Genomic DNA, 25,542 nt, shown 5'->3' with positions numbered 1-25,542 from the left:
ATCACGATTCATTTGTTATTTCGAGTGTGTAAAGGTGTGTACAACAAATTTTTGCCTTAACTTATTACTTATCCAAATGAATTGTGATAATCTAGGTGAATTTACATGATTGCTTGAGCAAAATGTATTTCACGAACTTCAGGTTCAAATTTAAATTCCTTCAATTGCTAAAAAAATTTTCTTCCAAACATGTGTCCCATCTTAATACAGAAAATACTTTATGACAATCACTGGATAGCCTCTACTCCATTGAGCTACATAAAAACTTAACCCGCCTAATTGAAGCACTCTTCTACATAAAGACATCATTCTCCTAAAACTAGATCTTCTTTAAATGAGTCACATAGCCAAAATCTCCACCATTTATATCATCAAGTCCTTATCTTATGTAAAACATTGCACATGGTTGTTGCAACGTGTGTTGAAGACCCACAAAACCACACAAAATGTAAAACAAGATGAAACTGTGAAAGGACTAGTCCAAAGGCTCCAATTATATCAATAGTATATTACTGACAACATGTTGTTTATAGTAAGTACTCTTTTATGAAGGGGGGACACTATGAGTTACAGTTGGAGAAGTTGTACAATGTTTGGGCAAGAGAAAGACAGAGAGATCTTCACCAAATATAGTAAAGAACATAAGGATAAGGATCTCTAGCTACTATAATGAATGCTTGCCATCCAACAAAAGCAATGTGAGTGTCTGGCAGACTATACATCAACTGTATCTAGTGAAGATCACAAAGGCCTCCACAGCCAAGTAATTCTTTCAACTCATGTGATTTTCTGAGTTACTTTATTTATTGGTGACCATAACAAATTAATAATAGTTCATTCATCTAATTTATTTATCTATTTGTCTTTATCATACAATGATGAAATTTGACAAGGTTTTAACAGTTAGGTTACGAAAAGAACTAACTTTGTGTTTACAATTTATTTAGGATTGAAAATGAACTTTTCAAAGTTCAAGGACTATAATAAAATCTTGCCCAAATTTTGGTAACCAATTATATATTTTTATAATTTTTTTTGTCCATTCTTAAAGTATCTTGTTAATGCAACTCTGCTTGGCATTGGTGTGGACCAGAGCACTCTGCAAATATGGCAAGATACCTGAAAGATCCATCAGGTTGTCTTCTTCTGCACACATTGGATGACCTATAGTCGAAGAGTGTGGTGAGAAGAGATTTATGTGGCTCTCCAGCCATAAATATTTGCAATTTTTCAAAGTAATGGTGAAGTTGTGGTAACGGATATGCTGGATTCTACCAATACTCGGGTCACAAATGTGGTCAATTAAGACTGCCAACACACAAGCAATTAGAAACTTTACTTACTAGTTTGCTTCTCAACAAATATAAACAGAAATACACATTAATATACATCTGTGTGAGTATATAAATGTATGCATGTAAGTGTATACACACGCCTCCATATGTACGATAGGAGACAAAATAAAGCCAAAAGGAAACAGAAAAGTGTGAAAACAGAAAAGAACGAATTTTCAACTCAAGAAAAATCTTTCTATAAGGAAGTCATAGCCATAACATTGTACTCTGTAAGACTAAATTCTTTAACTTTATTGGAGTGAGGTAAAATATACATTTAAAGGAGAGTAAGATTTCAAACCCACTTTAGCTTACTTTTAAAGTGTAAAATTTACATCATTAAGACAATCAAATCAAATATAACATCTGTTTTTGCAAATTTCTGTGAATTATTTGACCAAGTGTACCCATTTGAAGGCAAAATCTAATGTATTGTAGTCTCATTTTAGCACTACTTCCCAAATCAGAATGTGAGGACTCTGAATAAGAAGGATGATCACCTGAATAAACTTACAAGACTGCATGAGCAACTACTTGAAACAATAATTTTCTAGCATGATACAAGTGACAAGATATGTCAATGACCAAATCACTTATATTTCGTTACACTATATTTCAAATTAAACTCCCCTCCAAATCCAAAATACACTTTTAATCAGTGGAGAGGCCAGGAAAGCCATCTGAGTCAAATGTTATCCTCTAAAGCATAGATTTTTAAGTGGTTGTGCTTCTTTGCCTGTGAACATAACCCATTCATTTTTCAAAATGATGATTCTTTCTCTGTTATGTAGCAATTTATCATTAGCAAAAGAATAAAACAACTAGCTCAATGATACTTAAGGTTAGAAGAAAGTTCTCAACAATTTCACCCTCTAAAGGACCATGTTGCCTTGAAAAAGCAATTGACTACAACTAACAATATGCAAAATAATCATTAAGACACAAGCTTTATTTTAGTCACTCGGTTACATGGACATCCTTTGCATCCAAAGTTACAAGGCAATCATCATCCTCATCACTATAATCAGAGCCAGAGTCAGAAACGATATCTGAGTCTAAATCATCCTCCCTTTCCCTACCTTTTTTAACATTGTCCCCAACTGCAAAACTTTGAGAACCATTCTCCACAAACTTACTTCTAACTTGTACCATTTCATCATCTTCTCTATCTCTTCTATAATTAACTAATTCTCTATCCACCTTTGCCTTCCCCAGACTCAACAACACCAAGTCGGCCAACTACCTCCTCGCCATATACAAATCATTTGGCTCAACCAACTCACCCATCTTATAGGCCTCCCTAAGAAAAACTGTATGCAGCTTCCTAAGATTCCCCTTTGTCGAAATATAAAATATCCCCTAATGTTGAAGAAGAAACTCCTTCAACCTCTTTGGCAAATTCATTGCCATCCTAAAATGAGCGATCTTTTCCAATGTAATCTTCTTCTCCATCGTTAACGACAACAACTCATGAATTGTTGCCACTGCCCTTTTCTCCATACGCCTCTACACCTCTAAAGACCTCAAATCATGCCTCGAAACATCCTCATAAGGTGACCAATACAGAACACGTTGCATTTCCACATAGCAATCTCATAATACTTTCTAATCTTAAACCCGGGCGGAAAACACACAATAAACGAAAACCTTATATCCTCGGCATAAACACTTTCTCTCTATACTCTTTCTCCCTAGCTCTCTCCATAGCACACACAGCTAAACTCTTTTCTCTCTCAACAATCTCAATGTATTTATTCCTATTTTCTTTAGCATCAAATAATCGAATACTGAGGGTACTTGAGAATTACCGAGTACTAGAAATCATCAGGCAAACCCAACTCTTTCCTAGCAGTCCTCACATGTTCAAGGTGCAATCGACCCGTGTTGGACATCATTATGAGCTTCCGGAGGTGGGTCACAACATCGGGGACTTGAGCAATGAGAGCTTGCTTTTCCTGCTAAATTTGCAAAATGGCTCTCCGGGTCAGTCGAATGTAGAGGATTCTCTGAACTGGGTGCTCGTAAATCTTGAAAACGTGAGGGAACTTGAGGACGAAAACACCGGCTTCGTGCTATTTGAAGCCAAGGCGGTGAAAGAGGAGGCTGAGGCGAGAGATTGGGAGGGTTTGATTGAGTTGGGAGAGAATGAGGTCCTGAAATTTCAGGACTTTGCGGTTTTTCTTCTCGACTTCCATGTAGTTGTCGTAGTCATGGTCATGTGCACGTTGAAGCTTTTTGGGGATGGAGGTCGATTGAGACATGGGTCTTGTGGGAGTGATATTTGAGAGTAGGGGTTGAAGGGTTTTGGGAATTGGGGTTTTGGGTTTGAAGGCTTTGGTGGTTTTGGATAAGAGGATGTTGAGCATTTTTCAATTTTGGGGGTTCCGGGGTTTTAGGGTTTAGGGTTTAGGGTTCAGAGTACTATTATGAGAACAATGAAATAACTATTGTAACTTTTACTTTTTGAGAAACAACTACTTGATGTTAACCTGAAAATAACTACTCCCAAGTAGTAACTTATAAGAAAAAGTCACCTTATACATGGATACCTGAGAAGTGGACTCATTAGTCTAAAGCAGGATGTGAACTTAAAATTTGCAAAGACTATATAATGGGTCTATGCAATTTCGAGTAGTGTCTCTAGGACATCAAATGGGGAAGCAAAGGGAATTCATGCATAGTCTTGACTCCTCTCTTGTGATGCCATGCCAATGTGCATCATATATTCATATGAGTCACAAAATGTAAACAAAACACAGTGTAATGTTTTACTTTTGGGTTGATTAGGTAGGAGTTCGGCCTTTGGCGGAATGGGTTTTAGGGGGAATTTCATTTTGGTGGGTTGGCACTTGGTACTAGGGCTAATGGGTTTGTGGGTTACGTATCCCAATATTTAACTTTGTTTTATAAATATAGGTAGTCCAAGATGGTGGAAACTGTAGTTATTTAGTTGGGTTTTTACTTTTTCAGGGCCTTTTATTGATGGAAAGGAAGGAGATTCCTCAATTGTTGAGTGTTTTTTGTGTTAATGATGACACTTTCTTTTGGCCTGTCATAATGCTTGTTCAACTCCAAATAGATGAAACCCAAATGTATGTACCAAGCCCATGTGTAAATTTAACAAAGAGGAGTGGGAGTTGTGGCTTGGAGGACAAAATAAAGAACTATCTTGCCAAGGGAGACTGCAACCTTCTAAGGAATTTTATTGTTTTAGATTGTCCACCTACAGATGAACTATGTAATATTCTAGACTCGGATGCTATTAGTTTATATCCCTTAAGCCCATGTGTAAACTCATGTATTGTTGCCGCCGCCCTCTTCTCTATACGCTTTTATGCCTCTAAAGACCTCAAATCATACCTCGAAATATCCTTATTAGGCACCCAAAATAGAACACGTTGCCATTTCCACATAGTAATCCTATAATACTTACCAATCTTAAACCCGGGCGGAAAATTCACAATAAACGAAAACCTTATATCCTCAAAATGAACCCCTTTCTCTCTATACTCTTTCTCCCTAGCTCTCTCTATAGCACACACAACTAAACTCTCATCTCTCTCAACAATCTCAATGTACTTATTCCTAGTTTCTTTAGCATTAAATAATCGAAAATACTGAGGGTACTTGAGAATTATCGAGTGCTCGAAATCATTAGGCAAACCTGACTCTTTCCTAGCAGTCCTCACATGTTCATGGCGCAATCGACTTGTGTTGGACATCATTATGAACTTCTGGAGGCGGGTCACGATGTCGGGGACTTGAGTAATGAGAGCTTGCTTTTCCTGCTGAATTTGCAAAATGACTCTCCAGGTCAGTTGAATGTAGAGGATTTTCTGAACTGGGTGCTCGTAAATCTCGAAAACGTGAGGGAACTTAAGGGCGAAAGCACTGGCTTCGTGTTGTTTGAAGCGGGGGGGCGAGAAGGGAGGTCAAGGTGAGAGTTTGGGAGGGTGTGGTTGAGTTGGGAGAGAATGAGGGTCTTGAAATTTCTAGACTTTGTGGGTTTTCTTCTTGACTTCCATGTAGTTTTCGTAGCCATGGTCATGTACATGTTGAAGCTTTTTGGGGATGGAGGTGGATTGAGACATGGGTCTTGTGGGAGTGACATTTGAGAGTAGGGGTTGAAGGGTTTTGGGAATTGGGGTTTTGGGTTTGAAGGCTTTTGGTGGTTTTGGATAAAAGGATGATGAGCATTTTTCAATTTTGGGGGTTCTGAGGTTTTAGGGTTTAGGGTTCAGAGTACTACTATGAGAACATTGAAGTAGCTACAGTAACTTTTACTTTTTGAGAAACAACTACTTGATGTAAACCTAAAAATAACTACTCCCATGTAGTAACTTATACGAAAAAGTCACCCTATACATTACTAAAGGATCTTATACCAACATCAAGGAATTGAAACTTTCTATTATGATATTTATCTACAAAATTGATTTATCATAAAGAATTCTTGAAAGGTGGCTGACCTCATTTTGAGCTTTAGCTATTTCTTAATATATTTGAAACTTTATTCTATGTAAGAAAGAAGGCAATCTCATCTATTTGGACTGTAAATCATTTTGCCCAAGATTGTTTTGCAGGTCACATCCCCAAACGATTTATTGCTTGCAAAGAGAATATTGAGTATGAGCCCTGGAGAGTCTTCTTAGTTGGCCTGACTACTTGGGCTTAATTTTGTATTTCATTGTTGTACAATTCTGAGGGCAACCTTTTTTTATATATTAATTTTCTAATTTATTGACTAAGAGAAACCTAAAAACAAGGATATCACTTGGTGCGATTATGTTTTAGCAATAGTACATAAACCTTTGGTTCAAATTTCCTTTAGAGCTTTAATACCGTTTAGCTTTACTGATGTCTATTAGCACTGCAATGAATAATAAATTAGAAGTAAGAAATCTATTCTAGGACTATTCTATTATGTTCAAATCTGAAGGTTTTATGTGTTGCACCAGTCTTATTAAAACTAGTCACAGATACCACCGCGCACCCTTAGCGCGATGGTCACTCTACAAGTATAAGTGCTTGTGGGGTGTGGGCGTAAGGGCTGAGGTTCAAGTTTCCAGGAGGGAGTTTCACATACATATACACTTAGATTAGGCTAAAATAGAATTTCTATCCTGTAAAAAAAAAAAAAAAAAAAAATTAACGATTTGCTTTTTCGGTGAGTGAAAAATGAAAATAGTAAATGTCATGAGATATATAAGTATTAATCCTAAACTCTTCTTAAAAAACTATGTGATTATTTTTTAACAAAGTATAGTTGATACAATAAATTAAAATTCCTAAATTAAGTTATCTATATTTGTTAATTGAAAGTGTTTAAAATGTTGTAAAGATTTTTTTGTCTTCAAAGAAACATAAAGCATTTTACATTTAAATATTATATAAGACAATGTAATGTGGTTAGAAATTGTTTCAGTACTTCTTGCAAGCAGTTCATTTTCTATCCCTCCTGAATGACTTAAAGAGAAAGCAAATACAAATAAATCTATTACTTATATTAGGAAAAATAATATAAGACTTTAATAATATAAGAAATGCATAATTTTATCAAGAACTTACATTACTTTAAGAATGTAACATAACTGTCAATAAAACAACTCATCTTTATACATAAATCTCTCATCTCAAAGCATCACCAAAGTGGATCGAATGGACATGGACTGAACTGAACCAAAAGGGACCCATGTACTAGGTTGATGTGGCTCAATAGAAGTGTTGCAACAATAAATATTATGCTTCGGTTCTTAGAAAATAAGACAAAAGCAGAACCCTTTACTAAGTGAACTGTGAAAGACAAAGATGAGCGGATCAAAAACAGCTTTCAGATTACCACCTGCAACAACAACCACAACCGTGGCACATTTCCGTTCAGAAGTAAAATAGAAATAGTGAACTTGCATGTGTACTAATTATAGTACATGAACGCATGTTACCATTCTCCCTAGGCTATGTCCAAAAATATTAATTATAGACCAAAATCCTCTTATTCAACAAGAGGTCAATTACTATTGGATTCAAAGTGATACTCCCAACTTTAAATGACGTCCACCATTCTTACCATCAGAATTTGAGATTAGGGGAGCAGTATACATGCTTTCGTATCCCCCTACTACTGTTTGATCAAAACTTGAAACAAGGGAAGAATAGAAAAAGAATCAACCATATCTTAACCAGCTGCAACAGACTGGCTTTGTGATGGCTTGGAATTGGAACTGAAAACATCAATCCGTGATAATAGTTCGGCCAGATGGTTGGGACTGCCACTTACTGCTTTGTGCAAGGAAGCAGAAGAAGCTGGTTTTTGTGGCATATATTGAGCACCTGACTTCTGCTTGGATGCAGTAACCTCTCTTGAAGCACTAGATCGGTCATCCTCAGTTGTTTTACAGCTCTGCCTCTGGCTGCTACCTGAGTGAGCAAAGTCTGGAGAAGGCAGTGAACCAAGCTGTAATAGAGTTGCTGTGAACCATGTTGAGCGTTCACTTGAAACCCTTAGCTGTTTCTCAGCGCTTCAAAGCATGCTTTAATCTCTCCAATTCTGCTTCAGTCACTGAAGCATAAAATGCAACCATCAATTGCAATGATTATCAAAAGATAAAATCATGAGATTTTCAATTTCTTAAAAAGTTTGTTTAAAATGACAGTCAGCCAGTCACCAGAGGCAGCAACATATTTTTGTTTTTCTATTGGGAGGGGAGGGGGGCGCAATGGATATCACTTAAACGTTATCTAAGGGGGGAAAAAAGTGGTGTACACCAGTCAATTTTAAAAAGTGAATCCCAAGCCACCAAGTCAATTACATAAGATCCCAGTAAATGTTGGGTTCAATTGTAGAGTGCTATTTGAGCCAAAGCTCATTGGCCAAATCTACCAACAATATTAGATCCGTCAAATATTTATTCGTGCTTTTTAAGAAAACAAAAAACAAAGGGTTATTATCAAATATAGATTTTTTTTTCCAATGTGCTTTACAGTACACCATATAAGTATATACTTGTTCTCCAGAGATTTGCTTAAATCAAGGGTATTTCCAATCAATACCATAAGATTAGGAGTTATCTTGTTATTTGGAATTCCATTTCAATGTATTTAAGCATTAAAGATGAATAACATGAGGCAAGAAGAATTTAACCCAAACACTCTTTTCTCCCTTTAATTTTTGGAGGGTAGTCGCCTCGAATACGACTGAGCCATTTTATCATTTTGCAGTTCACTGCGCGCGCACACACACACACAAAAAACCACTTTGATTTTTTTTTTTTTATTTTTTTTTTCTCACTTTTTTTTTTTATACTTTTTCTCACTTTTTTTTTTAATTTTAAAAAAAAAAAAAAAAAAAAAAAAAAAAAAAAAAAAAAAAAAAAAAAAAAAAAAGACTTCACGGCCATGTCAAGGAAGCATTGGCAAAGCAAACTCACAAGTTCATTAACGAGAGACGTAGTAATTCTTTTCCCCAGCAAACTCAACTGTTCTAACATAGTTTCTGCATCTCGAAGTGAACCATCTGCATTCAAAGCAATCAAATCCAAAGCATCTGATTCAACATCCAGGTTCTCATTGGTAGAAATGTTTTGCAACCTGGCTACAATATCACCATCTTTAAATTTGTTAAAAAGGTACTTCTGACACCGCGATTGTACAGTACAGGGTAAATTGTCAAGGTCAGTCGTAATTAGTATGAACATAACTCGCTGTGGTGGGTCTTCAAGAAATTTGAGAAATGCCAGCCATGTCTTAGAGGATAACAGGTGACACTCATCAATAACAAATACCTTGTAACATGAGAAGTTTAAGGGGGGCCTCACCAATAGTTTCTTCAATAGGTACCTAACTCTATCAATCCCTTTCTTATTGGTTCCATCAACTTCCAATAGATCCCTACTCTTGCCAGAGATGAAATCGGTACATTGCCTACAGTAGCCGCATGGTTTAGAGCCAAAGTCAGAAACGATATCTGAGTCCAAATCATCCTCCCCTTCCCTATCTTTTTTAACATTGTCCCCAACTGCAAAACTGTGAGAACCATTCTCCCCAAACTAACTTCTAATTTGTACCATTTCATCATCTTCTCTATCTCTTCTATAACTAACTAATTCTTTATCCACCTTTGCCTTCCTTGAACTCAACAACACCATGTCGGCCAACTGCCTCCTCGCCATCTACAAATCATTTGGCTCAACCAACTCACCCCTCTTATATGCCTCCCTAAGAAAAGCAGTATGCAGCTTCCCTAGATTCCCCCTTGTCGAAATATAAAATATCCCCTGATGTTGAAGAAGAAACTCCTTCAACCTCTTCGGCAGATTCATCGCCATCCTAAAATGAGCAATCCTCTCCAATGTAATCTTCTTCTCCACTGTCAACGACAACAACTCATGAATTGTTGCTACCGCCCTCTTCTCCATATGCTTCTGCGCCTCTAAAGACCTCAAATCATACCCCGAAACATCCTCATAAGGTGACCAATACGGAACACGTTGCCATTTCCACACAACAATCCTATAATACTTACCAATCTTAAATCTGGGTGAAAAATTCACAATAAACGAAAACCTTATATCCTTGACATCAACACCTTTCTCCCTATACTCTTTCTCCCTAGCTCTCTCTATAGCACCCACGACGTCGGGGACTTGAGCAATGAGAGCTTGCTTTTCCTGCTGAATTTGCAGAATGGCTCTCCGAGTCAGTTGAATGTAGAGGATTCTTTAAACTGGGTGCTCGTAAATCTCGAAAACGTGAGGGAACTTGAGGACAAAAGCACCGGCTTAGTGTTGTTTGAAGCCGGGGTGGTGAGAGAGGAGGTCGAGGAGAGAGATTCGGAGGGTGTGGTTGAGTTGGGAGAGAATGAGGTCCTGAAATTTCAGGACTTTGCGGTTTTCTTCTCGACTCCCATGTAGTTGTCGTAGCCATAGTCACGTACACATTGAAGCTTTTTGGGGATGGAGGTGGATTGAGACATGGGCTTTGTGGGAGTGACATTTGAGAGTAGGGGTTGAAGGGTTTTTGGAATTGGGGTTTTGGGTTTGAAGGCTTTGGATAAGAGGATGATGAGCACTTTTCAATTTTGGGGGTTCTGGGGTTTTAGGGTTTAGGGTTCAGAGTACTACCATCTACGGGTGAGCAGTAACCGAACCTCACCGACAAAACCAAGCGTCACCTGTACTGACCGACGGAGCAGATGCCAGCAAGTGAAACTGCGTGATCCTTTCGACGTCGGTGCAGTGAAGATGATTTTCAAAACCGACCCACAAAACGTACCGACCGATTCTTATATATAGATAGATTCCTTGTTAGTTTCACTAGGTTGTTAAAAAATAAAAGAAGATAGTGAAACGTAGAGTCTTGGACGTGGTTTTACTGGGTGTTAAAAAAACAAAAGAAGATAGTGAAACGGCGCCGTTTCCCTGGGTCTTTAAAAAAGATGTATAAAACGACTACGTTTTCGATTTTCACATAAAATAACCATCAATCCCAAACAATATCATTAGTTAGGCAAACTTTCAAACTAATTTTATTTTTAACAATTCGAGTGAACTGGAGTCGACTTCTCTGTGCTTGTTCCGTGATTCGGCAGCAGCTGAGGCATAAATCGACCGCAGAGGAGACGATTTCTATGTACAGAAATCGACTCCTCTGGAGACGATTTCTATGTACAGAAATCGTCTCCTCTGGAGTCGATTTCTGTACATAGAAATCGTCTCCCGAGGAGTCGATTTCTTAGTATATATTTACAACCAATCAAGCTTTTTGTGTGATGAAGAACGAAGTCTGACCGAAGTCCCCGTCGGTCACGAACGAAGATCGAAGAACCCAGGCGAACGAAGAAGAACGAAGAAGAACCCAGCAACACCGAACGAAGAAGAACGAAGAAGAACCCAGCAACACCGAACAAAGAAGAACGAACCCAGGCGAATGAAGAACGAAGAACGAACGAACCTAGGCGCCTGGGTTTCTTGCCGACGAACCCAGGCGCCGATTCTGACCGACGAACCCAGCAACACCGACGAGCAAACGAAGAACCTGCGTCGATTCACCAAACCCCGATGAGCACGGGAGCAGTGGAGGGTTTGATTTGTTTTGGATTTGATTTTTTCATGGGTTTTTGGGGCTTGGAAGTGGAGAAACCCAGGCGCATTTTGGGGAGGAAAGGAAGAACACAAAAAAATTGTGTAAGTTTTTGGGCTGGGCATATCAAAGAAATCGACTTCATTGAAGTCGTTTCCTATACAAAGAAGTCGACTTCAGTGAAGTCGACTTCTTTGTATAGAAAACGACTCCGACGAAGTCAGTTTCTGTGTAAAAAAAATCGAAAAAATAGGCTATATGAACAGTAAAATCGACTCCTCTGAAGTCGAATTGTTAGAAATGCAATATATTTGAAACGTTGGCTAACTAATAATATTGTTTGGGTTTTGTTGTTATTTTTTTAAAAATCCCTATAAATAATGCTCTATTTTATCTCAGTCTCCCACAGATTCAGAACGTCTCTCTCTCGCCTCTCAAGTCTCACTCTCAGCAGCAGTATAGTGCAGCATCGAAGCTGCTCACTGCAACAGCGCCGGACTATCGATAACTAGTAAGTCAATTTTTTTTTTCTCAACACCACTTCGTCTTTCTGTAAGTCGTACTGAGTATTGACGGTTTTTTTTTTCTTTCACAGAATATTGATGTTGAGGGAGACTATTCTCACTTTCTCAATGTTCACTCTTTAATCTCTCAATAGAAGGGCTTTACTTTGTGTTAACTTTATTATGAAAAAGAAAAATGCACAACAGAGATGGACGCTGAGAACACACACCAGATTTGATGGGGTTGCAGTTGCAAGGTAGACATGGGTCTGGTAGTTCTGTGGTCACTGGGGCTGGTGGCGCTGGTAGTGGCAGTGGTCCTTGGTGGTGACCCGATGGGGTCTGGTTTGGAAGATGAGCTTGTGGATCTTTCTCCAAATTTGCTTTGATTTTTTATTTAGGTAGGTGATATTATAGCTGAGGTTGTTTGATTTTAGGCCAGATATGGAATAATTTTGGATTTAAGCATGGTTTGATTATTTGGATATGAATTTAGATTTCAAATGTTGAATTTGAATTACTTATTCTGCGCATAGTTTTCTTAGAGTCACTGGGCACACCATAAAAAAAAAATTAAAAAAAAAAAAGATTTACTGGGCACTTCATTTTTGGTGGATCAAAATGTCAGGATGAAAAGAAAAAAAGGAAAATTTAATGACTTTTCGTATTTCTCTCTTTGTATTTTTCTAATGACTTATTACAGGTTATAATGGCTTTCGCATTAAATTGTATGATTGAATCTGATTTTTCAATTTTTCTCAAACAGATTTATGGAAATGAATGTGTTACAAGTTGTAACCTTGACATTCAATTGGAAATGTAAGACTTCAAAATGCTCTAAAAAAACTGCAGTTGTAAAGAAAGATGCAAAAGACCTAGGAGAAATACCATCCAATTTACTTCATGCGATGTTCAAAGTGTATTGGCCTAAACATCAACTTGGGAGAAATGTCAATCAGTTGATCAAAGACAGAATCCTATTTGTGGGTTATACTTTCAAATGTACCTAGTGTACTCAAATTTGTATCTTGTTAAGTGTTCAATGATAATGGTGTAAGATTATGTAACGAGATCAATGAAGTAACTACTGAAACTATTATTTTTTGAGAAACAACTACTTGATGTGAACCTAAAAATAACTACTCCCATATATTAATTTATAAGAAAAAGTCACCCTATACATGGACACTCGAGAAGTGGACCTATTAATCTGGAGCGTGATGTGAATTTAAAATTTGCAAAGATTAGTGGGTTCCAATTAACTCAACTGATAAAATTTTTGATGGTTATATAAGAGATCTGGAGTTCAATTCTCGCCTACATTAAAAACTGATTGGTGTTTTGTTAGTGGTGGCGGGTTTTACCTGTGGGTGGTGGTGGTGGGCTATGCTTGGGTATGGTGGTGGCGGGCTATGTTGTGTATGGTAGGGTTTCGTTGAAAGTTTTGAGTTTTTTTTTTTTCCTCTTTTGTTGAGGTTTTTGGATTTGGAATTTGTTGGAGGACCGGTGATTGTGGTTGTAGTTTGTGGCGGTGGTTGTAGTGGTGGTTCTTGGTTCTTGGTTGGTGGTGACTGCTGTGCTATGTGTTTGCATATTGTTGAGTTTCGAGGAAATATATTATTTTAATATGTTGTATATATTATTTTAATGTTTAGAATGAAAAAATAGAACATCTGATAAATGGTGTATTGTAAAATGATGTGGTAAAATAGTAAAGTAAAATTTTGGTGTGTCAAAATAGCATTTTTTATGAGAGAGCTGATGAGAATGCTCTATCCCACAATTTTTTTTTTTTTTTTTTAATAATAGGGGGCCTTAAACCAATTATTCAACAGCACTTATAAAATTCATCTTAAAAATAATAATAATAGAGCACCTTAAGCTGCTTTGAGCTAGTCCCAACAACAACACCTTAAGCTGCAATACCTACAATGCTCTAGGTATTGCATTAGGTGCAATTACACCATTTCTCTCTCTCTCTCTCTCTCTCTCTCTCTCTCTCTCTCTCTCTCTCTCTCTCTCTCTCTCTCTCTCTCTCTCTCTCTCTCTCTCTCTCTCTCTCTCTCTCTCTCTCTCTCTCTCTCTCTCTCTGTTATGACCCATGGGCATGTGGAGTTAGAAGAAATGGCCGAGTCAGATAGTGGCTAACATGGGCCAAGTGATTTGGATCAAGAGATTGCCTCAAGTAGTAGTTATCGTGTGTTATAAATTGTTATTTGAATTTAATTAAGTTATTGTTAGGATAGGGTCTATCTTGTGATAGAACTCTAGATGATAAGATTAGGAGTTATCTTGTTATTTGGAATTTCATTTCAATGTATTTAAGCATTAAAGATGAATAACATGAGGCAAGAAGAATTTAACCCAAACACTCTTTTTCTCCCTTTAATTCTAGGAGAGTAGTCGTCTCGAATACGACTGAGCCATTTTATCATTTTGCAGTTCACTGCGGGCACACACACACACAAAAACCACTTTGATTTTTTTTTTTTATTTTTTTTTGTACTTTTTCTCTTTTTTTTTAATTTTTTTTATTTAGGGTGTGTTTGGATATCACTTATTTTGCTAAAAATTGAAAACTAAAACGCTATAGCAAAATAATTTTTAATTGTGAATAGTGTCGTGAAACCTATTTTTATGAAAGTTTTGCTGAAAAAAGAGGTTGTGGGTCCTTGAATAGTGCACGAGACTCACTGAACAGTGCATAATCATGTGAAACGCTCTTCTCAAAAAAAAAAAAAAAAAAAAAAAAAAAAAAAAAAAGAAAACGTCAAAACGCAGACGTTGGCATCTGTATCCAAACATGTACTTAATGGTTGAGACGGGAAATTGTTTTTTTCAACTCTCAATCTCAGCTGTTAAGAACTATTGCATCAATTGCAATATCTACCCTAGGTATTGCACCATGACACGTGTGTTCATATAATCATTTTACATCCAATAAAAAGTGGTGGAAGTGTTAATAAGAGAGAGTCAATTGCATAATTTTAGTTACTATAAAAACTAAAAAAGTCAATCCCACATTTTCTTGAAAAATGTTTTGCTTCAAACATGTTCGAAGGCTCGATGACAAATGCTTTGTCATATGCACTAAACCTGACTTATTTAGTTGGTTACGTTAAATGAGACATGTTCATTGCACATAATAAGAACTAATGTCATCCGAAAAATTTGCACAAAACCCATAAACCAAAACGAAAAATACTTAAGTAGTCTCAGAGCATAGTGAAATGGTGTTCCCTCCTCTCACATTTATAATGAACTTCACTATGAATTTAATGAGTGAACTCCACCGTAATTGTAAGAGAAGAGATCACCATTCACCATGTTTTAGGTGTACCTAAGAATTACTCAACCGGAACATATATAAAATCCGAAATTAAAAAACCCAAGCAGAGAAAGGGTATAGTTGTAAATTCGACGCCAGCTCTCAAGTCTCAAAGCATCGATGATCTATATCATATTAAGCAGAATCAGCAAATGTAGACGACTCTAGTAGTAGTAGAACAGTAAAAAACAACAACAAAAAAAACTTTTTTCTTCTCTCTCTCTCTAACTCGCATGCTCTGCTCTCTCTTTCTCTCTCTCTATAACTTTCTCGGGAAAGTAAATTCCAAAAGGAAAATAAATTTCAATTTAGGGCTTTTTTTTTTTTTTTGTGTGTGAATAATGTCTCAAACAAGGAAATTGATGCCGAATCTGGATCAACAAAGCACAAAAATGGTAGGTTGAAACTCTCAAAAAAGAAAAAAGAAAAAAAAGAATGTAACATAATTGTTAATAAAACAGCTCCTCTTTATACATAAATCTCTCATCTCAAAGCATCACCAAAGTGGATCGAATGGACGTGGACTGAACTGAACCAAAAGGGACCCATATACTAGGTTGATGTGGCTCAATAGAAGTGTTACAACAATAAATATTATGCTTCAGTTTTTAGAAAATAAGACAAAAGCAGAACCCTTTGCTAAGTGAACTGTAAAAGACAAAGATGAGTGGATCAAAAACAACTTTCAGATTACCACCTGCAACAACAACCACAACTGTGGCACATTTCCGTTCAGAAGTAAAATAGAAATAGTGAACTTGCATGTGTACTAATTATAGTACATGAATACATGTTACCATTCTCCCTAGGCTATGTCCAAAAATATTAATTATAGACCAAAATCCTCTTATTCAACAAGAGGTCAATTACGATTGGATTCAAAGTGATACTCCCAATTTTAAATGACGTCCACCATTCTTACCATCAGAATTTGAGATTAGGGGAGCAGTATACATCCTTTTGTATCCCCCTATTACTGTTTGATCAAAACTTGAAATAAGGGAAGAATAGAAAAAGAATCAACCGTATCTTAACCAGCTGCAACTGGAAGGACTGAAAAGCCAAACAAGAGAGATAATTTAAGCATCCACCGTCCTCCTTTATTAATTGCATACAATCTGGATGGAGCTGAAAAATGCAGAAGCCAAACACAAAACCTTTACATCGCATGTTTCCTTCTCGCTCACACCCTTGAAGAATGGCTCTCAAGTGTAAAAAAAAAAAAAAAAAAAAAGAAAATAAACATTGGATCTGAAACTCCAAACTACAAAATTCTCCCATTTATCGTTCTAGATCTGCTCTCTGTTTTCTTTGGCCTCCTGCAATTTCCAAACAATGAAAATCGTCCACCTTTGTGTGGTCGAACAAGGGTCCCTTTAACCTGTTTACAAAGTGACAAAAGGTTTCTTCAAGGTTAAACAAGTTTCCCTACATAAAAATATAAAAACAAAAGGGGGAAGATAAAGAAACAGCCTACAATTCCCCTCTTGTGAGGTTTGGTCTCATTCCAACAGAAAAATCCACTACAACCTCTAGGTCCTGATGCTGATTCATATCCCCTGAAAAAACAGCAGGAACGAGCATGGGTGTTAATAGGACAGATATAAGACCAGTGGGACAGAAGATCCTGCAGAATGTTACATGGACAGCAGTGAACTTTGCTTCGCGAGGAGTTACCTAGGGGGCTGAGTTAAACATCAAACTAAGATATACTACTTAACAAGATGACCTTGTTCAGAGAATTAGGGCTTGTCATTTTAAACACTATCATTCAAACCATTTTTTTCCCTGGAAAACTGATCATTTTTATTGAAGAAAAGGAACCATCTCATCTACACTTGGTGAAAACATGAAATAGCCCTAAAGAAATACAAAAGAGAGAGTGTCAACTAAATCAGTATTAGATTGAAACTCTCTGTGACCCAAGACTTGAGTCCATTCAAACAGTGATCTCATTAGGGAAAGTGAACAAGAAGTACAATTATATATTGACTAATAAGTTCTATTCATTCAGAATTAACATCAAGAAGCAGAGAAGCCTGACCTGTAATTCCTTTTAAAAGATCAATACTCTGTATGAAACCTTTGAATGATTTCATGCAGAAAATCAAAGCCTTAGACAATATTTCAAAATAGAATATTTGATATGGAGTTTTATAAAGTTGTTTGGCATAGTAATGGAATTATATTTGTATCAGCATCCAAATAATATCTTTTGCAAGCATTTTCATCTCATAAAGAATGGCTCTCAAGTGTAAAAAAAAAAAAAATGTAACGAAAATAAACATTGGATCTGAAACTCCAAACTACAAAATTCTCCCATTTATCGTTCTAGATCTGCTCTCTGTTTTCTTTGGCCTCCTGCAATTTCCAAACAATGAAAATCGTCCACCTTTGTGTGGTCGAACAAGGGTCCCTTTAACCTGTTTACAAAGTGACAAAAGGTTTCTTCAAGGTTAAACAAGTTTCCCTACATAAAAATATAAAAACAAAAGGGGGAAGATAAAGAAACAGCCTACAATTCCCCTCTTGTGAGGTTTGGTCTCATTCCAACAGAAAAATCCACTACAACCTCTAGGTCCTGATGCTGATTCATATCCCCTGAAAAAACAGCAGGAACGAGCATGGGTGTTAATAGGACAGATATAAGACCAGTGGGACAGAAGATCCTGCAGAATGTTACATGGACAGCAGTGAACTTTGCTTCGCGAGGAGTTACCTAGGGGGCTGAGTTAAACATCAAACTAAGATATACTACTTAACAAGATGACCTTGTTCAAAGAATTAGGGTTTATCAGTTTAAACACTATTGTTCAATCCATTTTTTTTCCCTGGAAAACTAATCATTTTACTGAAGAGAAGGAACTGTCTCATCTACACTTGGTGAAAACATGAAATAGCCCTAAAGAAATACAAAAGAGAGAGTGTCAACTAAATCAGTATTAGATTGAAACTCTCTGTGACCCAAGACTTGAGTCCATTCAAACAGTGATCTCATTAGGGAAAGTGAACAAGAAGTACAATTATATATTGACTAATAAGTTCTATTCATTCAGAATTAACATCAAGAAGCAGAGAAGCCTGACCTGTAATTCCTTTTAAAAGATCAATACTCTGTATGAAACCTTTGAATGATTTCATGCAGAAAATCAAAGCCTTAGACAATATTTCAAAATAGAATATTTGATATGGAGTTTTATAAAGTTGTTTGGCATAGTAATGGAATTATATTTGTATCAGCATCCAAATAATATCTTTTGCAAGCATTTTCATCTCATTATTGTTGATCAAAAGGAACCCAAAATTTGTCAATGATGAGAAATTCTTGAATCTCCTCTCCAAAGTTTGACAGGTTATGTGAATTCTGGATTGTGATTTTAAATTTCAAAATGCATCTTCTAAGGTCACAAACTAGTGTTGCAATATAATCCGCAATTTTATGTTTTCAATCAAGTGAAATGCAAAGAAAGTTATGAAGAAAAAAAATTTATAAATATCGAGAGAGAGAGAGAGAGAGACTCACAGGTTATCTCTACTGGAATTGCTTGCTAAGCTGTTATTATGCAATAAACTTGGGGACATGGGAAAATGATCAATCCTTCTACCATTTTCTTTCTTCTGGAGGACCATTTCATTGTTAATATTCAAAACTTTGAGTTCACGATTTAATTCATCTTCATCTTCCCGGTGCTGAGAGGAGAACACAGTTGAATTAATGTCCATTTGATCTTGAGAATATATGCCATCTTCTTGAGGCAGAACCTGATTCTTCTCAGGTTTCAAACGATTCAATACTCCCGGTGTGCCTTTCTCTGCAGCCTGTAACCAGGCAGTCTCTAGCCTTTGCTCACGAATAATGGATTCTATTCTCTGCATTGGAATCTCCTGTTTCCTCTCTCTCACACCACTGGTTTGACTGTTGCCATTAGCCAGTAACTCTGATGAACCAGAGGTGGATTGATTGGTTCCATCCAGCAATGGAGAATGATTAGAAAAACCATTCATTGCGTTTGTGTGAACTACCTTCCTTTCCCAGTCAATTGCTAGAGCTGTTTCTGCCTTCTTCAGACCTTCTGGTAACTCAAGCAGCTTTACACCATTTATGGAAGCCTCATTATCTGGCAAAAGGATAATTCTAACTTCAACATTGCATTTCAGAACCATTTCCATCGCATTTGTGATACTGCTCAAAAACCTTTCTGCTCTAGATTTAATATCTCCATCTCTAAATGCAATATAAGCAACGAGAACACCTGCATGCAGAACCATATAAGAATAAAGAACAAAAGGGGGAGAGCGAGAGAGCACTAGCATGGTCTCCCATCATAAAGGGCATCTATGAGATCAACTTTTAAAACAAATTGATCCAATTAAACTCTTGTACTTGTTGAAAAACTAAGCCAATCAGCAATTGGTTCAAGAAAACTAGTCCAATGTTATGCTAGAAGAAACTTTATTTTCTTAAAGCTCTACCACCCCAAGCACAGCCTGATATTACTGAGAAAAAAGTGGGGGAATGTGGGGAGGTTGGGGTTGGGGGGTGGGGAGAGGGGTGGGGATGTTGGGTTTTGGATCCGAGAGTACATATGAGTGATTGATCTGTATAGCATCATAAATTAAAATAGTAGAATATAGAATTTAATCGTAAGAGTTAAAGAAATCTGGATGAATAAATCAGATATGAGACCTCTTTCTAATCAGTTTGAAAATTTTCATTAGAAATTTAAACAACTGTCTCATAAGATGATGTTGATTAATTTGCTTCACATCATCATTGTTGGATGCTCCACAATTTCAAACCATGTAATGCAATATATGAAGGTCAAAAGTTTGTTTCTGTTTCCAATACAATGAATGATATAATATTATTTTCTTTTGGTAAGTGATATAATATAATTCAGACTCTCAGCACAACTATGGCTTAAGTAACATCAGTGTCCATATCAGCTAACAATCACACTTAACAGCAACTACAAGAATTCATGTTTTTTCATATCAGACTTTCAGAACACAAATCATTCAGTAGTTACATGAAACTTGCTCTAGCAAGTAGGAAAAGAGTAACACCATAGACAGCTAATTTAGTGTGTGAATCCATCACTACATCAGCTGGAATCAAATAAACATCAGTGTAATCTATCACTACACCAGCTGGAATTAAAATAAACATCAGTTTAAATAATTAGTTATTGGACTAATACATTGATGCCATAGCTGACTTTTACTATTATTTGATTCCCAGCCCCAATCCTCACCAGGATCAGCAGCAAGCAACTTGAACCTAATAATAAGTTGAGCAGATTTTTAAGCACTTATATAGAATTTTACAGTTAGAAAGATAAAACGAGAGAGTAAAATTTATGAGCTTACCTTCAACTTCAGATATAGATACAAGCCTTCCATGAGCATCAAGCAGCTGCCTCAGTGTCTTTGAGTGGCACCTCTCAATACAACGTGTCCAGACATCATCCAACTTTTCTGAGTCAATGCATCTAAAGATTATATTTCCAACCATACCATCATCACATGAGGAAGCTGAGGCTCCAGCATCAACGGACTGGCTTTGTGATGGCTTGGAATTGGAACTGAAAACATCAATCCGTGATAATAGTTCGGCCAGATGGTTGGGACTGCCACTTACTGCTTTGTGCAAGGACGCAGGAGAAGCTGGTTTTCGTGGCATATATTGAGCACCTGACTTCTGCTTGGATGCAGTAACTTCTCTTGAAGCACTAGATCGGTCATCCTCAGTTGTCTTACAGCTCTGCCTCCGGCTGCTACCTGAGTGAGCAAAGTCTGGAGAAGGCAGTGAACCAAGCTGTAATAGAGTTGCTGTGAACCATGTTGAGCGTTCACTTGAAACCCTTAGCTGTTTCTCGGCCTCTGAAAGAAGCTTCAAAGCATGCTTTAATCTCTCCAATTCTGCTTCAGTCACTGAAGCATAAAATGCAACCATCAATTGCAATGATTATCAAAAGATAAAATCATGAGATTTTCAATTTCTTAAAAGGTTTATTTAAAATGACAGTCAGCCAGTCACCAGAGGCAGCAACATATTTTTGTTTTTCTTTTGGGAGGGGAGGGGGGCGCAATGGATATCACTTAAACGTTATCTAAGGGGAAAAAAAAGTGGTGTACACCAGTGAATTTTTAAAAGTGAATCCCAAGCCACCAAGTCAATTACGTAAGATCCCAGTAAATGTTGGGCTCAATTGCAGAATGCTATTTGAGCCAAAGCACATTGGCCAAATCTACCAACAATATTAGATCTGTCAAATATTTATTCGTGCTTTTTAAGAAAACAAAAAACAAAGGGTTATTATCAAATATAGATTATTTTTTCCATTGTGCTTTACAGTACACCATTTAAGCTTATACTTGTTCTCCAAACATTTGCTTAAATCAAGGGTATTTCCAATCAATACCATAAATTTGATGTTATCCTGTTGTTTATGACATTGTCTCCTATTAACTCTACCAAAACTTGTGATGAAGAATGAAGTGCACTACAGGCACCAGAGTGAAGGGAATGATACTCACAGCTTCGTGTACCAAGGATTGAATCACTACATGTGGTATCAACGGCACTGTAAGTTCCAGCAATGATATCCATAATGAGACTGGCCAGTTGAGACATCAAAACCATTGGATCAACCCCAGAGTCCATCAACTCTCTGGCTCTTTTCACTGTTTCTGCAGTGTCTGATGACATAGCTAACTCCAAAAGTTCCAGTAGTTTTTCATCTGAAACAACTCCCACCTGTGGAAGATTGTACACGCTAAATTATAGGTCTGAACCATTCAATTACACAATTAAAGAATAATATAAAACAAAAACATTCACCCAATTAAATTTTCTAACATATACAATTTGATCTTCCAGTCATAAAATTGAAATAAAAGTTTTTTTTTTTTTTTTTTTAAGTAAAAAAAAAAGACTTCAAGGCCATGTCAAGGAAGCATTGGCAAAGCAAACTCACAAGTTCATTAACGAGAGATGTAGTAATTCTTTTTCCCAGCAAACTCAACTGTTCTAACATAGTTTCTGCATCTCGAAGTGAACCATCTGCATTCAAAGCAATCAAATCCAAAGCATCTGATTCAACATCCAGGTTCTCATTGGTAGAAATGTTTTGCAACCTGGCTACAATATCACCATCTTTAAATTTGTTAAAAAGGTACTTCTGACACCGCGATTGTACAGTACGGGGTACATTGTCAAGATCAGTTGTTATTAGTATGAACACAACTCGCTGTGGTGGGTCCTCAAGAAATTTGAGAAATGCCAGCCATGTCTTAGAGGATAACAGGTGACACTCATCAATAACAAATACCTTGTATCCTGAGAAGTTTAAGGGGGGCCTCACCAATAGTTTCTTCAATAGGTACCTAACTCTATCAATCCCTTTCTTATTGGTTCCATCAACTTCCAATAGATCCCTACTCTTGCCAGATATGAAATTGGTGCATTGCCTACAGTAGCCGCATGGTTTAGTTTCATCAGGAGCCAGACAATTCAAGGCAGAAGCAAATATCCTGGCTGTTGATGTTTTTCCAGTCCCACGGGGACCTTGAAAAAGATAAACAGGGGCAATCCGACCCCTTGTAATTGCATTTATAAGTGACTTAACCACAATATTTTGCCCTATCAATTCATCAAAGAACCTGGGTTTGTACTTCTGACTAAAACTCTTTATATTTTCTGGTGTGCCTTCCTCTTCCCCTTCCTCATTAAGAGGCACAATCTCTAATCCTTCTTGACTCCTACAGCTGGACGACCACCTCCTTCCATCCAATCTACTCAAAGCCTCCAAATCAAGCTCCCCAAAGTTAGTAGAGAGTTCATCATCACTCCTCCCAGTTCCTATAGATGAGCCTCCTCTGCCATTACCACTATCGGAAAGCAATGGGAGAACACCACGGGCACTTTTTGCAGCAATACTCCGCTTGTTGGAACGTGATGATGATCGACGTCGACTATGATACATTGCTTGACTGCCGCACAAGATACTACTTCCTTTCCTCCTTATAGTATCAGAAAGAGAAGGAGAGTAACAACTCCCACAATCACCACCACGATGTCTCGGTGTCCTCCTTGACCAATAACAAGGAATCCCACACCCCTGGCGACCTGGCAAATCCAAATGATCATCCACCTCGTCATCCCCATCATTCATTGATGTTGTGGTGCCATCCCAAGACCCAACAGTACTTGGGTTTCGATTACGATATCTATTAAAAGAACTAGTCGACAATGCAGGTGTACTATACGAATATGAAGAGTTATCCTCTCTTAAACTACTTCTCAAGAACTTAGCCGAGGAGTGAGGCCAATTCCTACTCTTAAGCTTCAAAAGCAAAGGGGAAGCCCCGGAAATCGGCCTCAAATCTTCTGAATTACTGTATTCAGTATCATCAGATTGCTCGACTGAGTCATCTTGGCTTAATGCCATAGAAGGATGACCCTTTATCAAATTTTTTGAATTTCTACCAAAGTTAACATCTTTAAGCTGATATCTAGCTAAAACATCGAGATGGGTATTAGTTTTCTTACTTTTCCTCTTAATGGCGTTAAGCCTTTTGGCTGAAGTTGAAACCAGATTTGCATCTCTGCGTCTGAAAATGGAAGAACGGGTATCGCTCTTTAAGTCCCCACCATTCCTGGCATCGCTTAAGCTATCATCAACACTCCACTGAAAGGAAGAAGACCCATCATTCTCTTCATCCCCATCCCCATCTTCATCTTCATCATGATCTTCATTCTTAGCCGATGATTTGTTGGACTTCCAGTTGTAGAGAAAGACCTTCTTGTCCTTGTCCTTGTCCTTGCCATTGGTATTGTGGTTTAGTGAATACTGGAAGTGATCAGAGTGTAACAAATTCAAAGAAGAAGTAGAAACAGCATTTGGTGGTAGCGGTAATGACAATGGTACAGATCTTGAGGAATTGAGAGGGGATTTTTTCCAAGAAGAAGTAGTGTCTGGATCGCGTAAAACACGAGCTGCTTTTCGGATTTGAGTTAGCTCCTTCTTCTTCAAGTGGAGCTTGCTTGGATCACCGACTCTCATTTCTGACATTTTTTTTTCCTAACAAGAAATTAGCTTTCAGAAGTAAAAACCCATAAATCACAAAACCCAGAAACAATTTCTGAAATGGCAGTGTTTTACTTTGACAAAAACACACACACTCTCCCTGTCTGTCTGTCTGTCTTTTTTTTTTGCGTGTGTGTGTTAGGGTTTGTTTTGTTTTTTTGTGTGGGTTTTAATTGGCGCCTCTTCTTGAATAAATGACTGTTTGTGTTTGTGTTTGTGTTGTGTGTGAGAGTGTATGAAATGAATATGGGATTTTGTTTTGTTTTTTGTGTTTTTGTTAATTAATTAGTATATAATTAATATTTAAATAAACAAATTAGAGGGAGGATGATGATGATGATCATGAAAAGATGAAAAATGGAAACACGGCTTCCAGACCCCGTGTCTCCGGGATTACGCCTTCAATCATGTCCTTTTTCTTTCCTTTTTATTTTCATTTACACTCTTTCCTTCTCAACAACAACAACAACCCAAAAAAAAAAAACACTCTTTCCTTCTTCTTCTTCATCCTCTTCTTTTATTTATTTTGTCTCTATACTTTACCTCTCAATTTCTCACTAAATTATTCAATACCAAGATGGCAAGATTTTTTGTTTCTATACATATACTCAAGAGAATAAGCTTTTTTTTAGTGGATTACAGAATTAATTTAATTAATAGTTAATACTACTTACTATTATGCGGTGTATAATAGTTGAAAAATGCTTTGTTTACAATATTTTCACAACAAATTATAGGTGACAAGTTATTATTTGCTGTTATGAGTGAGAAAAAAGTAATTTAAGTTGTGAATTCAAATAAAAACTAATAGTAACTTACTATCTATGATTTGTTGTGAAAATATTTGGAACGTAACACCTCTCATAATAATTAGATCGAATTTTTCTCAAAGTTTTGAAGTAATTTCTTGGTAAATAATTATAATCCTCCTAACTTAATCATTTAAATAAGTATCACAATATTATTAATCAATGTTTATTTATTTATTTATAGAAAATCAATGTTTATTTAATTGCTAATAATGAATACTTAAAAAATTTTAAGATTTTTTTTTTGAAACAAAAATTTAAGAACTTTTCACCATATTAGCTTTAAAATTTAAGAATTTTAGCCATAGATTAAAACTCTCTCTCAAAAAAATAAAATAAAAAGCTTTAAAACATTGAGTGATGCTACAACTATTACAAGTTTTACTATATATATATTAC

At 36.8% G+C, this 25,542-nt stretch overlaps 1 protein-coding gene, 2 long non-coding RNA genes and 2 pseudogenes across 3 annotated transcripts; 1 reads left to right on the top strand and 4 right to left on the bottom strand.

Moving 5' to 3' along the window:
* Positions 1–2,291: 2,291 nt before the first annotated feature.
* Positions 2,292–3,706, bottom strand: LOC112007047 (protein ROOT PRIMORDIUM DEFECTIVE 1-like; annotated as a pseudogene).
* A 792-nt stretch (positions 3,707–4,498) lies between these two features.
* On the bottom strand, positions 4,499–5,440 carry LOC112007009 (protein ROOT PRIMORDIUM DEFECTIVE 1-like; annotated as a pseudogene).
* A 6,355-nt stretch (positions 5,441–11,795) lies between these two features.
* LOC112007035 (uncharacterized) lies at positions 11,796–12,434 on the top strand. The gene is made up of 2 exons (XR_002882424.2): positions 11,796–11,922; positions 12,007–12,434. It is a non-coding gene; the product is annotated as an uncharacterized LOC112007035 (long non-coding RNA).
* Positions 12,435–16,239: 3,805 nt separating this feature from the next.
* Positions 16,240–17,450, bottom strand: LOC136066680 (uncharacterized). The gene is made up of 2 exons (XR_010628175.1): positions 16,720–17,450; positions 16,240–16,623 (listed from the first exon to the last, which is right to left on the bottom strand). It is a non-coding gene; the product is annotated as an uncharacterized LOC136066680 (long non-coding RNA).
* Positions 17,451–17,499: 49 nt separating this feature from the next.
* Positions 17,500–24,785, bottom strand: LOC112007032 (protein STICHEL). The gene is made up of 6 exons (XM_024039352.2): positions 22,223–24,785; positions 21,783–22,002; positions 20,613–21,176; positions 18,766–19,495; positions 17,762–17,843; positions 17,500–17,665 (listed from the first exon to the last, which is right to left on the bottom strand). Exons 1-6 carry the CDS (start codon positions 24,317–24,319, stop codon positions 17,549–17,551), a joined length of 3,810 nt encoding a protein of 1,269 aa, XP_023895120.2. The 5' UTR covers positions 24,320–24,785; the 3' UTR covers positions 17,500–17,548.
* Between the last annotated feature and the right edge of the window lie 757 nt (positions 24,786–25,542).

Source organism: Quercus suber, unplaced genomic scaffold (genome assembly GCF_002906115.3).
Source record: "Quercus suber isolate HL8 unplaced genomic scaffold, Cork oak 2.0 scaffold_43, whole genome shotgun sequence".
Lineage (NCBI taxonomy): Eukaryota > Viridiplantae > Streptophyta > Magnoliopsida > Fagales > Fagaceae > Quercus > Quercus suber.
Note: the sequence above shows the minus strand (reverse complement) of the source record. Positions and strands in the feature narration are given on the sequence as shown.